The sequence below is a fragment of the Scyliorhinus torazame genome, chromosome 19, assembly GCF_047496885.1.
Source record: "Scyliorhinus torazame isolate Kashiwa2021f chromosome 19, sScyTor2.1, whole genome shotgun sequence".
NCBI lineage: Eukaryota > Metazoa > Chordata > Chondrichthyes > Carcharhiniformes > Scyliorhinidae > Scyliorhinus > Scyliorhinus torazame.
In genome coordinates, this window is record NC_092725.1 from 53,861,134 (window position 1) to 53,874,033 (window position 12,900).

Sequence of the window (12,900 nt, forward strand, 5' to 3'; positions counted from 1 at the left end):
AGCCTGGGGTCATAGAATCATAGAATTTACAGTGCAGAAGGAGGCCATTCGGCCCATCGGGTCTGCACCGGCTCTTGGAAAGAGCACCCTACCCAAGGTCCACACCTCCACCCTATCCCCATAACCCAGTAACCCCACCCTACACTAAGGGCAATTTGGGACACTTCGGGCAATTTAGCCTGGCCAATCCACCTAACCGGCACAACTTTGGACTGTGTGAGGAAACCGGAGCACCCGGAGAAAACCCACGCACACACGGGGAGGACGTGCAGACTCAGCACAGACAGTGACCCAAGCCGGGAATCGAACCTGGGACCCTGGAGCTGTGAAGCAATTGTGCTATCCACAATGCTACCGTGCTGCCCCTGGAATATTCCAGGTTCTCACTCTTCCACTCAGCCTCCAGTTCACTGTTGTCCATTTTTTACTCTGCTTACAGATATCAATGAATGTGTGGACCCAGTAATGAATCAGTGTGACACAAACGCTCACTGCCTGAACTCCGATGGTTCGTATCGATGTGAGTGCAAACCCTATTACAGAGGGAATGGGACACACTGTGAAGGTAAGGAGCAGAGCACGGATCCCAATCTCCTCTCTCACTGACGTACTGCCCACAGAGCCTGAAGATACATTGGGATAGATTTCCATCTTTACTGCCTGGCAGGAAGGGGGATCCAACACGTTCTGTCTGATAACTTTTCCACATCACCCCCCTGCACACACTCCTCACACCCCAGCAACCGCACCCACCCACACCCCATACACACCGCCACACCCAGGGGGAGGCAGTGAGGCAGTGGTATTGTCAGTGGACTAGTAAACCAGTAATTCTCTGTGGAGCAGGGTTCAAATCCCACCTTGGCAGATGGTGAAATCTAAATTCAATAAAAATCAGGCATTAAAAGTCCCATTGTCGATTGTTGTAAAAATTCATTTGGTTCTCTAATGTCCTTTAGGGAAGGAAATCTGTTATCCTTACCTGGTCTGGCCTATATGTGACTCCAGACCCACAGCAATATGGTTGACTCTTTAATGCCCTCTGGGATGGGCAATAAATGCTGGCCCAGCCAGAGACACCCATTCCCATGAACAAAATTAAAAACCCCACACCCACACCCCACCCATTCTTCACACCGCCACACACTCCCACGCTCCATTAATCCCCCCAACACCCCCACAGCCCATCCACACCCCACCCACTCCCACACTCCATTAACAACCCCCCACTCCTTCACCTACCCCCAACACCCACTCCACAGAGCCCATCCACATCCCACCCACTCCCATACCTCATCAACCCCCCCCCATCCAGTCCCACACTCCATTAACTCCCTCCCCACTCCCCACAGCCCATCCACATCCCACCCACTCCCATACCTCATCAACCCCCCACCCAGTCCCACACTCCATTAACTAACTCCCCACTCCCCACAGCCCTTCCACATCCCACCCACTCCCATTTCTCATCAACCTCCACCCAATCCCACACTCCATTAACTCCCTCCCCACTCCCCACAGCCCATCCACACCCCCACGCACTTTCACACCCCCTTAACTCCACTGTATCCCCACCCACTTCTACATCCCATCAACCGCTCACATCATACCCCATCAAACACCACACCTACTCCTGCACCACATTAACTCCCATATCTCCACACACTCCCAATACCCCATTAACGGGCCACACACTCCGCACACCCCAGAAACTCGACCCATCCAATCCCCACACCCCCACCCACTCCCAACACCCCATTAACCCTCCCATACACTCTCTACACCCCATGTCCCATCTGTGCACACCCATGTCACCTAATTCCCTTAAGCACCCTCCATGCTCCCTCACAGGTGATGCATTTACCTGTTCTTACGTCCTCCATGCCAACTTATTCTGTTTCCAAATGGGCAAAACTCCAGCAGCTTTTGATCTTCCCTGAAAGGAGTACAGCTCACAAGTCGCGCTTGCGAATATTAGATCTGATTGAAGCCAGCTGAACTTTAATGTCGCCTTTTTCTTAAGAAGCTCTAGTACAGGGCTTCCCAAACTGGCGATCACCACTCAGACGAGATACTGGGCTCACGTGTTCCAGTGCAGCAATGGCTAGCGTTGAGCTTGGCTTGAATGTTACCAGATGCATGGCTCCTTTAAATCCTCACCTTTTACCAGGTGCATGGTTCCTTTAAATCCTCATCATTTTTAATGGTGGGTGATGCACGATCAATCACTACTGAAGCGATTGTAGTCCAATTGAAGGCTTTAATGAACAAGTAGTTACCCCAGCAGCTCTGGTACAGAATGACTGCTGTGGGTGAAACACAGACTCTGATGCTCCGCCTGCTGGGCGGAGCCAGCAGGCAGGTTCCACCACTCATACTACAGTATAAGGTACATCCCACCTAGGTACCGCGATACCCCTAATATAGCCTACCACAGTGGGCTTGGACGAAATGACCAATGTTCATTTGAAGCCTGCCTCCAGCTCCAAAATAGCCAGTGAAAAGGTAGGTTTATAAAGAAATCCCTGAGGTTTAAATGCTATCCCCTCCTCTCACAGGACTGCCGCTCCCCTCCCTCACAGCTCCCACTGAGGAGTCAGGATAATTTCCAATCTTTGAAATGGTGGCACAGTGGGAAAAGGTTTGGGAAACATTGCCTGAATATAACCAGAAGCTTTGTGCAACTCAGTCCATTTGTGTCCAGTAGTGGGAGCCATTTCCTGGTGGGGATGCCATTGGTAACATCCAGGGTGAAGCATTGGGTGTCGGCAAGTCAGTGCTTTGTGTCTAATTGGAAAGACAAACACAGCAAGCTTACAGAAGGGAGGATTACTCCAAACTTGCCATATGAGCGCGAAACACATCTGTCTCCATAGCAGGGGAACGGAAATTGAGCGTCCAGTAGAAAAGCGTCACAAAGAGAATTACAGGGTACAATGTCAAGAGTGAGTCACGTTTGCAACACCCATGTTTGAGGAACTTGGGTTTTGCAGAGTGTTAGTTTGTGGATAAAATCAAGTTGCCTATTGTGCTTGTACTTGTGGTCTGGCTCTTGGGGAATCGTTGTTTTGGTGAAGTGTAAATCATTGCAGTAGAATATAGGAGAGAGCAGCTAAGACTGTTACAACGGGTCAGTGTTTTCTGAACCAGTTCTTGCTTTCTTTCTCTGTTTACAGGTTGCTTTTGCCCACCAGAAATTATACCAGGAACAGCGAATCTGCCGGCTCTTTCAGGGAATCCCTGTCCCTGTGTTTCTGGTTTTATCGTGTCCAATAACTTCCCGAGTCTGTACCAGAACAGTGCAGACATGTACTGGTTCTTCAACATGGCTCAGTTGTCTAACTCCACTCGACAATATAAAGGTAATGGCAAACCCCATTCCCAAAGGTGAAAGTAGAGACATTGAACTGCTGCACCATCCATTCACCAGAGGGCAGACTCTTGGGAGGGAAAAGTGTGAGCTGGTTCTCAGTCTGACCAGGCGTGGTCAAACTATACTTCAATTACATTCTGGGAGGTTTGATCACATGGCCACCCGTCCCACTCTCTTCCCGACATGCCTTTGTCACCGCTGAATCGTCATAATATTCACTGCAAGAGAAAGACCCACAATCCTCTGCTCTCCAGACAACACTCGACTCATCGCGTGGTCTTCGCCAGTTTAAGCACACGTGTAACACACTCATACTATTCACTGATACCCTCCAGTTCATCGTCAGTCAAACTTTATCCCCTCACTATTATTCCTTCTGCCTTTCGCACAGGATCATCCAGGGGATGAATCTTTCAATCTGGGATTACCTGGGAGGATTAGCAACACAAATTTAACTCCATCAGGAATCAGGGCAGGATGGGGAGAAGGGGGGCGGTATTTGGAACCTGGCCTGACTGGGCTGGTTTTCCAGGGTAGGATCATTATCATCATATCTGTGGGCTCAGGGTGGCATTTCTGCCAATATAGGTTTGCCCACCTCACAGGAACCCACAGCTGCAGCTCCAGTTAGCCAAGTGGGACAGCACATGATCCTGCAGGGGAGAGGAACATCTTCAAAAGTAAATGCCTGTGATTGATTGCCTGAGATTAGGTGACGTTGCAAAGTTTAAAATGTCTTCCCACACCACATGAACAAACCTCCATTTATATAAAACCTAGCATGACCTCAAAACATGCCAAAGCAATTTGCAGCCATACTTTTCAAGCGTAGTCATTGTTATAATGGTGGATCGCAGAAAACGACTGGTGCACAGCATGATCTTGTTGTGTTATTCACCCTGGGGTAACATGGACTGCAACAGGATGCAGATGAACTGTAAAGCATACACCAAACGTAGGCGTTGGTTCAATACGATTTATTGAATTTCTGTAACAATACACACAGCTGGCTGTGGGTTGACACTCTACTACTCTAAGTGTACTAACTCTAACTTACTAGACCAGACTAGCTCTGATCCACGTGTAGAAGATGCTGACTGATATATACACCCTGACTGTCACTACAGTTGTCACCAGTGGAAAGAGGCGGAGTGCTGATGCCTCGTGTATTTTATAGTTGGAAGCCTCCCTCTGGTTTTCTGTCTGGTGATTGGTTGTGTTCTGTCCTGTATGTTGATTGGCTCACCTGGGTGTCTGTCACTGCCTATTTTACCTCATGATGTGCATGGGTGCATATTATGACAGATCTCACAAAGAGCACTGAGAGAAGTTACCGTTGAATCTGTTTTAATAATGGTGAAAGGGGACAAGTGTTGTCCAGGAACCTGGGGATACTCCTCTGTGTTACTTTGAAATATTGCCATGGGATCTACTCCATTCACCTAAGGATGACAGGAGCTCAGTTTAATGTCCTTCAGGGATGGGAAGCTGCCTGTTCTGGCCTACACGTGACTCCAGTCACACACCAAGCAGTTGATCCTTAATGCCCTCACTATGACCTATCAACAAGAACACCATTGCCAACAGCAGATTATCTGGCCTTTAATCTCACTGATATTCGTAGGAGCGTCTATGCTCACATTTGCTGCCATCTTTGTCTATATTAGGGCAGCACAGTGGCTCAGTGGGTTAGCCCTGCTGCCCCACGGCGCTGAGGTCCCAGGTTCGATCCCGGCTCTGTGTCACTGTCCGTGTGGAGTTCGCACATTCTCCCCGTGTTTGCGTGGGTTTCGCCCCCACAACCCAAAGATGTGCAGGGCAGGTGGATTGGCCACGCTAAATTGCCCCTTAAATTGGAAAAATTAATTGGGTACTCTAAATTTATAAAAAGTTTTTTGTCTATATTACAACGGAGACTGCACTTCAAAATGCATCTTTGGTGGTGGTCTTTGAGCAGCCCTCGAGTGTGAAAGGCATTACTTACATAGGAATATACAAAGAGAGACAGACCGAAGAAGATCTCTGTCATGATATTCAAACACACACATCATGATAGACACACCAACAGACAAATCAGAACACACAACACCACAACCAATGACAGAAAGATATAAAAGCACAGACACGACCCCCGGTGGTCAGTATTAGCTGCAGAGGAGAACCAGGACACATTGGTTACCAAACACACTCAGGGAGACAGCACGTGCAGAGTATCCAGAACGAACTGTATTATAAGAGTTATAATAAAATAGAGTTGTACCACATACAACTGTGTTGGCTCATCTGTGCACCAGAGCACCCAACACCACATGGTACAGGAGTGGATCGATACCTGCCGGCATACCTCAGTGTACACAGAAAACCAGCAGTGCCCAGGCAAAATGATAGAGCTCCCGGTTCCGCAGCCGCTCCAGTGCTACGGCGATCTCCGTGAAAACTGGCGGCAATTCCGGCAAATGTTCGAATTGTTCCTGGTGGCAGCTGAACTCCAAGACCTGGATGATAGCGAAAAAATTGAATTTCTCCTCACCATCTCCGGTGCAAGGGCAAGAGAAATATTCAGAAGGTTCAGGTTCTTCAGGAGGCAGCAAAGGTACGATTACCAGGCAGTCCTGGACAAATTCTCCAAGTACTGTGACGAAAACGCAATCCAATCGGCAAATAAAGGTAAGAAAAGCTGCAGTACTCACCTCGTGGCTGGGATCCCGGAGCCCGAATTCCCAGAAGCCAAAATCCCGGGCCTGAGAGAAGGCTGGGTCGAGGTCGGCGGCCATCTTGCTAAAGGTATAACGCTAGCACAGTTGCGCAAACAGTGCGCAGAACCGGAAGTATCGTTTGCGCATGCGCGAGATGCTGCGCATGCGCAGTCAAGAAAACGGCCATCGGTAAAGGAACAGCGATCTGAGCATGCGCAGTCGCTTCCTACGTGCTACATACCGAGCGTCAGGATGTCAGAGGCCCCAGACTGCACCAATTTAAAAGGGAAATGTCCCAAATCCAATTTAAAAGGGAAACGTCCCAAATCAAAAAAACAAAAATCTGTTAAAGCTGTAAAACAACCTTCCCTCACCTGGAATGACAGCACAGTGCCGCAAATTGACCCAGGAGATGAATTTGACCTCCGAAGAACCCTCCGACAAGCAGTTACCTACGCACAAGCCGATGATTCCGACCTTGAATACTTCGATGACGATCTTTACAGTGTTTCCGGACCTCGCGAGCCCAATGATAGCTCCGTGGTCCTATATGACTATGACTCGGACGAACCTTTCGTGTTGCACATTGGCGGCCCCCACATTGAATCCGACGCAGATGCGGATTCATTTTTCGGATTTGAGGATCTTCAATCCAGCAGATATGACGTTCCAACTTATCAGTACCGGATGATGCTGCAGCCTGACATTAACAGACAGGGAGCGGTGCAAGCACACGGAGAGTGCCCTGCTGCCACACAGAGCGTGGTCCACGTCCCGCTCAACGTTCCCGACTCTATGAAAGAAGACATGCAAGACTCCAGAGCGCAGTCCTTGCACGGACAAGAAGTGACTCCAGTGTCACAAGCCTCCACAGAGAGCTCGTGGACAGCCTCCATGATAGAGGCAACGCAAGACTCCAGAGCGCAGTCCTTGCACGAACAAGAAGTGACTCCAGTGTCACAAGCCTCCACAGAGAGCTCGTGGACAGCCTCCACGATAGAAGCAACGCAAGACTCCAGAGCGCAGTCCTTGCACGAACAAGAAGTGACTCCAGTGTCACAAGCCTCCACAGAGAGCTCGTGGACAGCCTCCACGATAGAAGCAACGCAAGACTCCAGAGCGCAGTCCTTGCACGAACAAGAAGTGACTCCAGTGTCACAAGCCTCCACAGAGAGCTCGTGGACGGACTCCACGATGGAAGGAACGCAAGACTCCAGAGCGCAGTCCTTGCAGGAACAAGACCATGAGGGTCTAGCAACCTCTCCTGACCAACCAGCGGCAGACGATGCAAGTCTGCCATGCTCACGTGAACAGCAAGAAGGCTATAACAGCCTACCATGCTCCACTACACAGCAGCATGAACATGACGGTCTCTCATGCTACAATGAAGGGCACAGCGCTGAAGACTGTTCAAGCCCAACTGAAGACAAGCCAAAGGAATCGCCTCGTCCAAGCCCGAAGAAAAAAGGTTTATGCGCTGACCTTCAGGATCATTATAGCCGAACAGAGATTAATAATGCTGCACGGCCACAGAAGGATGCTGAGGATTTGCTAACGAAATTAATTGAATGTTTAACTTGCAAGGAGCAGACTGAGAATTGCCAGTGTTTTAGTACGGATCGAAAAAATGGACAAGACATTGATCCTCAGGTAATGGAAATAACACAACCTGAATCATATCTACAGCAGGGGCAAATGTCTCCCTTCAACACAACACCGCAAAATCCCAACTTCGGAGACCAGCAGTTAGTCAGTAATGACTCTTCAAACCTTGAGGGGAACATTAATTGCATTGAACCTATACACGCTCCACTGATTATTGAGCAGAACATTGGAGCAAGAATCCTGAGGACACCGACATCGAGTAGCCAGATAACGAATTTAAAACCCACAGCAGTTTCAAGTGAACCAAGTGTGCTTTCCACTAATGGTGAAGATGCAGATAAGGTCGACCCGATTATCCATTGTACCACACTAACCCCAGTGATTAAGCAGTTATGTATGGGGAGTATAATGTGGGCAATTGAGAACAGTAAAAGAGAGACTGTGACCATGCCAGTCCCAGCAAAATCAGACCCAGAGACCATGAAGGCATGTACATTAGACAAAGATACATATGAGGCACCTGAGAAGAAAAGTGAAACGGAATGTTCTTTGGAAAATAGTACAATGTCGATAGAAACATTGGATCCTATATTCGAGACCATACCTATGGGAGAATTTGGGGGTAATAAACAAGGTTCTGCAATGTCTGGGGGAAGATTTAAAATTCCAAAGAAGAAAAGCCCAAATGAAGGACAACGGCAAGACAATGACAGTCCACCGACATGGTGTGCACCACCAGATGAAAACTCTGACAATTTACCCAACCCTAGTGAACAGCAAGCTGCTAATGAGGATCTATCCACGGGATGTGAGACGAGTGACGACAGCATCCCACTTCCCATGCAAAAGGTGCAAGGTGACAGACCTCGCCTAGTGCGTACCGAGGCACTCGACGATCACGGTGGGACCACTGACGACTGCGGTGGCAGCGCACCGCTTCCACCCTCGATGGCTCGACCCTCTCCACTGGTTGGTGCATTCCTGCATGTTCCGACTCCAGAAGTGCAGCTTCAGGGAATCTCGGCTGCCTCCAGTGAACCTGTTGGGACTCCGGACGGGGGGCATCGACGGAAGGCAGACTGGACTCCAGATGGGGAGCAGCCAAGCGCCGACTCTGATTCGCGCACGCCAGACCTTGCTCCGGACGGGCGGTGTCGCGGCCTCGGTGATGGCACGCTCAGGGTGACGGCGGATGCCACGGCGACAGGGAATGGATCGCGTGGCAGTCCCACTGGGTCGGCAGTGGCAACCAGCACCGGCGGTCCAAGATGGACACACCAATTCGCGCCATCGCCAGACGTTGATGCGAGCAACAATTCTCTCTCCAAGGCGACATGCTTCGACGTTTCTCTGCGGAGTCGCCCTTCCGGCACAGCAGGTGGCCGGAACCAGCGTACACGGTCTCGGCCAACTTCCACATCTGGCACAGTCATCGCCTTGCATGATATTAGTGATGGTGCTACTTCGATGGCAACGACCCATCGGCTACAAGATGCCGTCCACCACAAACATAAAAAGAAAAAGACTCCACCTTGTTCCTGGCATGCAGGGCGGATGGATTGGTGCGTAGGCGCAATCAGCGAGCTTTGCGCCGCCTTCCACGCTCGCAACTGAACCGTACGCACACGCCGGATCCGCCACTGGTTCCCAAGGATGACTTCGTGGAGATGCCACGGATCATGCCCCTTCCATCGCCACCAGAACCAAACCACAGCCAAGGCACCACTAACAAAGATGTTGAATGTTATATTTGCACGAATGAAAAAACCAAGCACTGCACGAAGTACAACAAATGGTAAAGTAGAGACTTCGGCAACAGCATCACCTCCAACAGTCCAAGGTGAACCAGTGTGACCCCAAATCTCCACAGCTGAACCGGCTTGAGGACCAGCCCATTCTTGAGGCGGTCACCCATTAGACTGGACTTATAACGCTGTTCATACGTTCAAAAAGTCAAACACTTCTGTATTATAACCTGTTGTTGTTTATTGTTCCAGATATCGTCTGACTAGACCAATGTTCAAGTTTTTTTTTTTTTTCTCTCGCATCCAAGTTTTGTTATGGTACAACCTTGTTAGTGTGACGCACCCGACATCGCCCCATGTAAATAGTTACGTCATATACACACGCTGTACATAACACACACACACACTCTTCGATGCACTCACGACACAATTATATTTATAACCACGTAGGCACATATCTTTGTAAAAAGGGGGGATGTCATGATATTCAAACACACACATCATGATAGACACACCAACAGACAAATCAGAACACACAACACCACAACCAATGACAGAAAGATATAAAAGCACAGACACGACCCCCGGTGGTCAGTATTAGCTGCAGAGGAGAACCAGGACACATTGGTTACCAAACACACTCAGGGAGACAGCACGTGCAGAGTATCCAGAACGAACTGTATTATAAGAGTTATAATAAAATAGAGTTGTACCACATACAACTGTGTTGGCTCACCTGTGCACCAGAGCACCCAACACCACAATCTCTGATCCACCCGGGCTGTCCCAGTCGGCCATATTGTAACTAAGCATCACAACCTGTAATTAAGTTGGGCCATTTCTAAACCCTAGACACAACACTTGTCGTGTCCCCCACCCTTCCGCCTCCTTTAACCAAAGAGAAAGCTCTTTCTTTCTTTTTCTTTTTTTATCTAGAGGGGATGGCAGAGAAGGCAGTGCAATGTTCCTCCTGCAGAATGTTTGAGGTGAGGGATGACGTCAGTGTCCCTGCTGATTTCACCTGTGGGAAGTGCACCCATCTCCAGCCCCTCAGAAACCGCGTTAGGGAACTGGAGCTGGAGCTGGATGAACTTCGGATCATTCGGGAGGCAGAGGTGGTCATAGGTAGTAGCTTCAGGGATGTAGTTACTCCGAAGAATCAAGCTAGATGGGTGACGGTGAGAGGGGCTGGGAGGAAGCAGTCAGTGCAGGGATCCCCTGTGGTCGTTCCCCTCAGTAACAAGTATACCGTTTTGGATACTGTTGAGGGGGATGACCTACCAGGGGTAAGCCACGGTGAACGGATCTCCAGCACTGAGTCCGTCCCTGTAGCTCAGAAGGGAAGAAGGGCGAGCAGGAGAGCAATAGCAGGAGAACAAGTCGTGGTACACATCGGTACTAACGACATAGGTAAGAGAAGGGACGGGGATTTAAAACAGGAATTTAGGGAGCTAGGGTAGAAGCTGAGAGCCAGGATAAACCATGTTGTCATCTCTGGTTTGTTGCCAGTGCCACGTGCTAGCGAGTCGAGGAACAGGGAGAGAGTGCAGATAAACATGTGGCTGCAGGGATGGTGTAGGAGGGAGGGTTTCAGGTATGTCGATAATTGGAGCACTTCTGGGGAAGGTGGGACCTGTAAAGACAGGACGGTTTGCACCTGAACCAGAGGGACACCAATATCCTGGGAGGGAAATTTGCTACGGCTCTTCGGGGGGGTTTAAACTAATTTGTCAGGGGGCTGGGAAAACGAGCTGTAGTCCAGAAGCCATTGTCGAGAGTAGTGAGGTACTGAGGAGTGTATCAAGGTCGCAGGAGTGTACCGGCAGACAGAAAGGTGTGTTGAAGTGTGTCTACTTCTATGCAAGCAGCATCCGGAATAAGGTCGGTGAACATGGAGCATGGATTGGTACTTGGGACTACGATGTTGTGACCATTACGGAGACATGGTTAGAACAGGGACAGGAATGGTTGTTGGAAGTTCCGGGGTATAGATGTTTCAGTAAGAGTAGGGAAGGTGGTAAAAGAGGTGGAGGAGTAGCATTGTTAATCAAGGATAGTTTAACGGCTGCAGAAAGGCAGTTTGAAGGGGATCTGCCTACTGAGGTAATATGGGCCGAAGTTAGAAATAGGAAAGGAGCAGTGACATTGTTAGGAGTTTTCTATAAACCCCCAAATAGTAATAGAGATGTGGAGGAAGAATTGCAAAACAGATTATGGCTAGGTATGGAGGTCTCAGGGTAGTTGTCATGGGTGACTTTAACTTTCCAAATATTGATTGGAACCTCTATAGGTCGAACAGTTCGGATGGGGCAGTTTTTGTACAGTGTGTACAGGAGGGTTTCCTGACACAATATGTGGATAGGCCGACAAGAGGGGGGGCCACATTGGATTTGGTACTGAGTAATGAACCGGGCCAAGTGTTAGATTTGTTTGTGGGAGAGCACTTTGGAGACAGTGACCACAATTCGGTGTCTTTCACTATTGCAATGGAGAGGGATAGGGCCATAAGGCAGGGCAAGGTTTATAATTGGGGGAGGGGTAATTATGATGCGATTAGGCAAGAATTAGGGAGCTTAAGATGGGGACAGAAACTGTCAGGGAAAGGCACAAATGAAAAGTGGAGCTTGTTCAAGGAACAAATACTGCGTGTCCTTGATAGGCATGTCCCTGTCAGGCAGGGAGGAAATGGCCGTGTGAGGTAACCATGGTTCACAAAAGAGGTTGAATGTCTTATCAAGAGGAAAAAGGAAGAGTATGTAAGGATGAGAAAACAAGGTTCAGTAGGGTCGCTTGAGGGTTACAAGGTAGCAGGGAATGAGCTGGAAAAAGGGCTTAGGAGAGCTAGGAGGGGGCATGCGAAGACCTTGGCGGGTCGGATCAAGGAAACCCCAAGGCTTTTTACACTTATGTGAGAAATAAAAGAATGACCAGGGTGAGGGTAGGGCCAGTCAAGGACAGTAGTGGGAACTTGTGCATGGAGTCAGAAAAAATAGGAGAGGCATTGAATGAATACTTTTCTTCAGTGTTCACAAAGGAGAGGGGCCATGTTTTTGAGGATGAGAGTGTGATTCAGGCGGGTACGCTGGAGGAAGTAGATGTTCTGAGGAAGGATGTATTAGCAATTTTGAAAAACCTGAGGGTCGACAAGTCCCCTGGGCCAGATGGGATATATCCAAGGATTCTTTGGGAGGCAAGGGATGAGATTGCAGAACCTTTGGCTTTGATCTTTGGGTCCTCGCTGTCCACGGGGATAGTCAGAGGACTGGAGAGTGGCAAATGTTGTTCCTCTGTTCAAGAAAGGGAATAGGAATGACCCTGGTAATTATAGGCCAGTTAGTCTGACTTCGGTGGTCGGGAAGATAATGGAAAATATCCTGAAGGTTAGGATTTATGACCATTTGGAACGATGCAGCTTAATCCAGGATAGTCAACACGGATTCATGAAGGGTAAGTCTTGCCTCACAAATTTGATTGAATTCTT

The 12,900-nt window shown here is 49.1% G+C and overlaps 1 protein-coding gene across 1 annotated transcript in view; it reads left to right on the top strand.

The window, feature by feature from the left end:
* LOC140395956 (uncharacterized) overlaps positions 1 to 12,900 on the top strand; it is a 193,072-nt gene that overhangs the window by 79,844 nt on the left and 100,328 nt on the right. The window contains exons 18-19 of the mRNA XM_072483985.1: positions 440 to 565; positions 3,177 to 3,362. Coding sequence (XP_072340086.1) covers positions 440 to 565; positions 3,177 to 3,362 — 312 coding nt within the window. The remainder of the gene's footprint in view (positions 1 to 439; positions 566 to 3,176; positions 3,363 to 12,900) is intronic.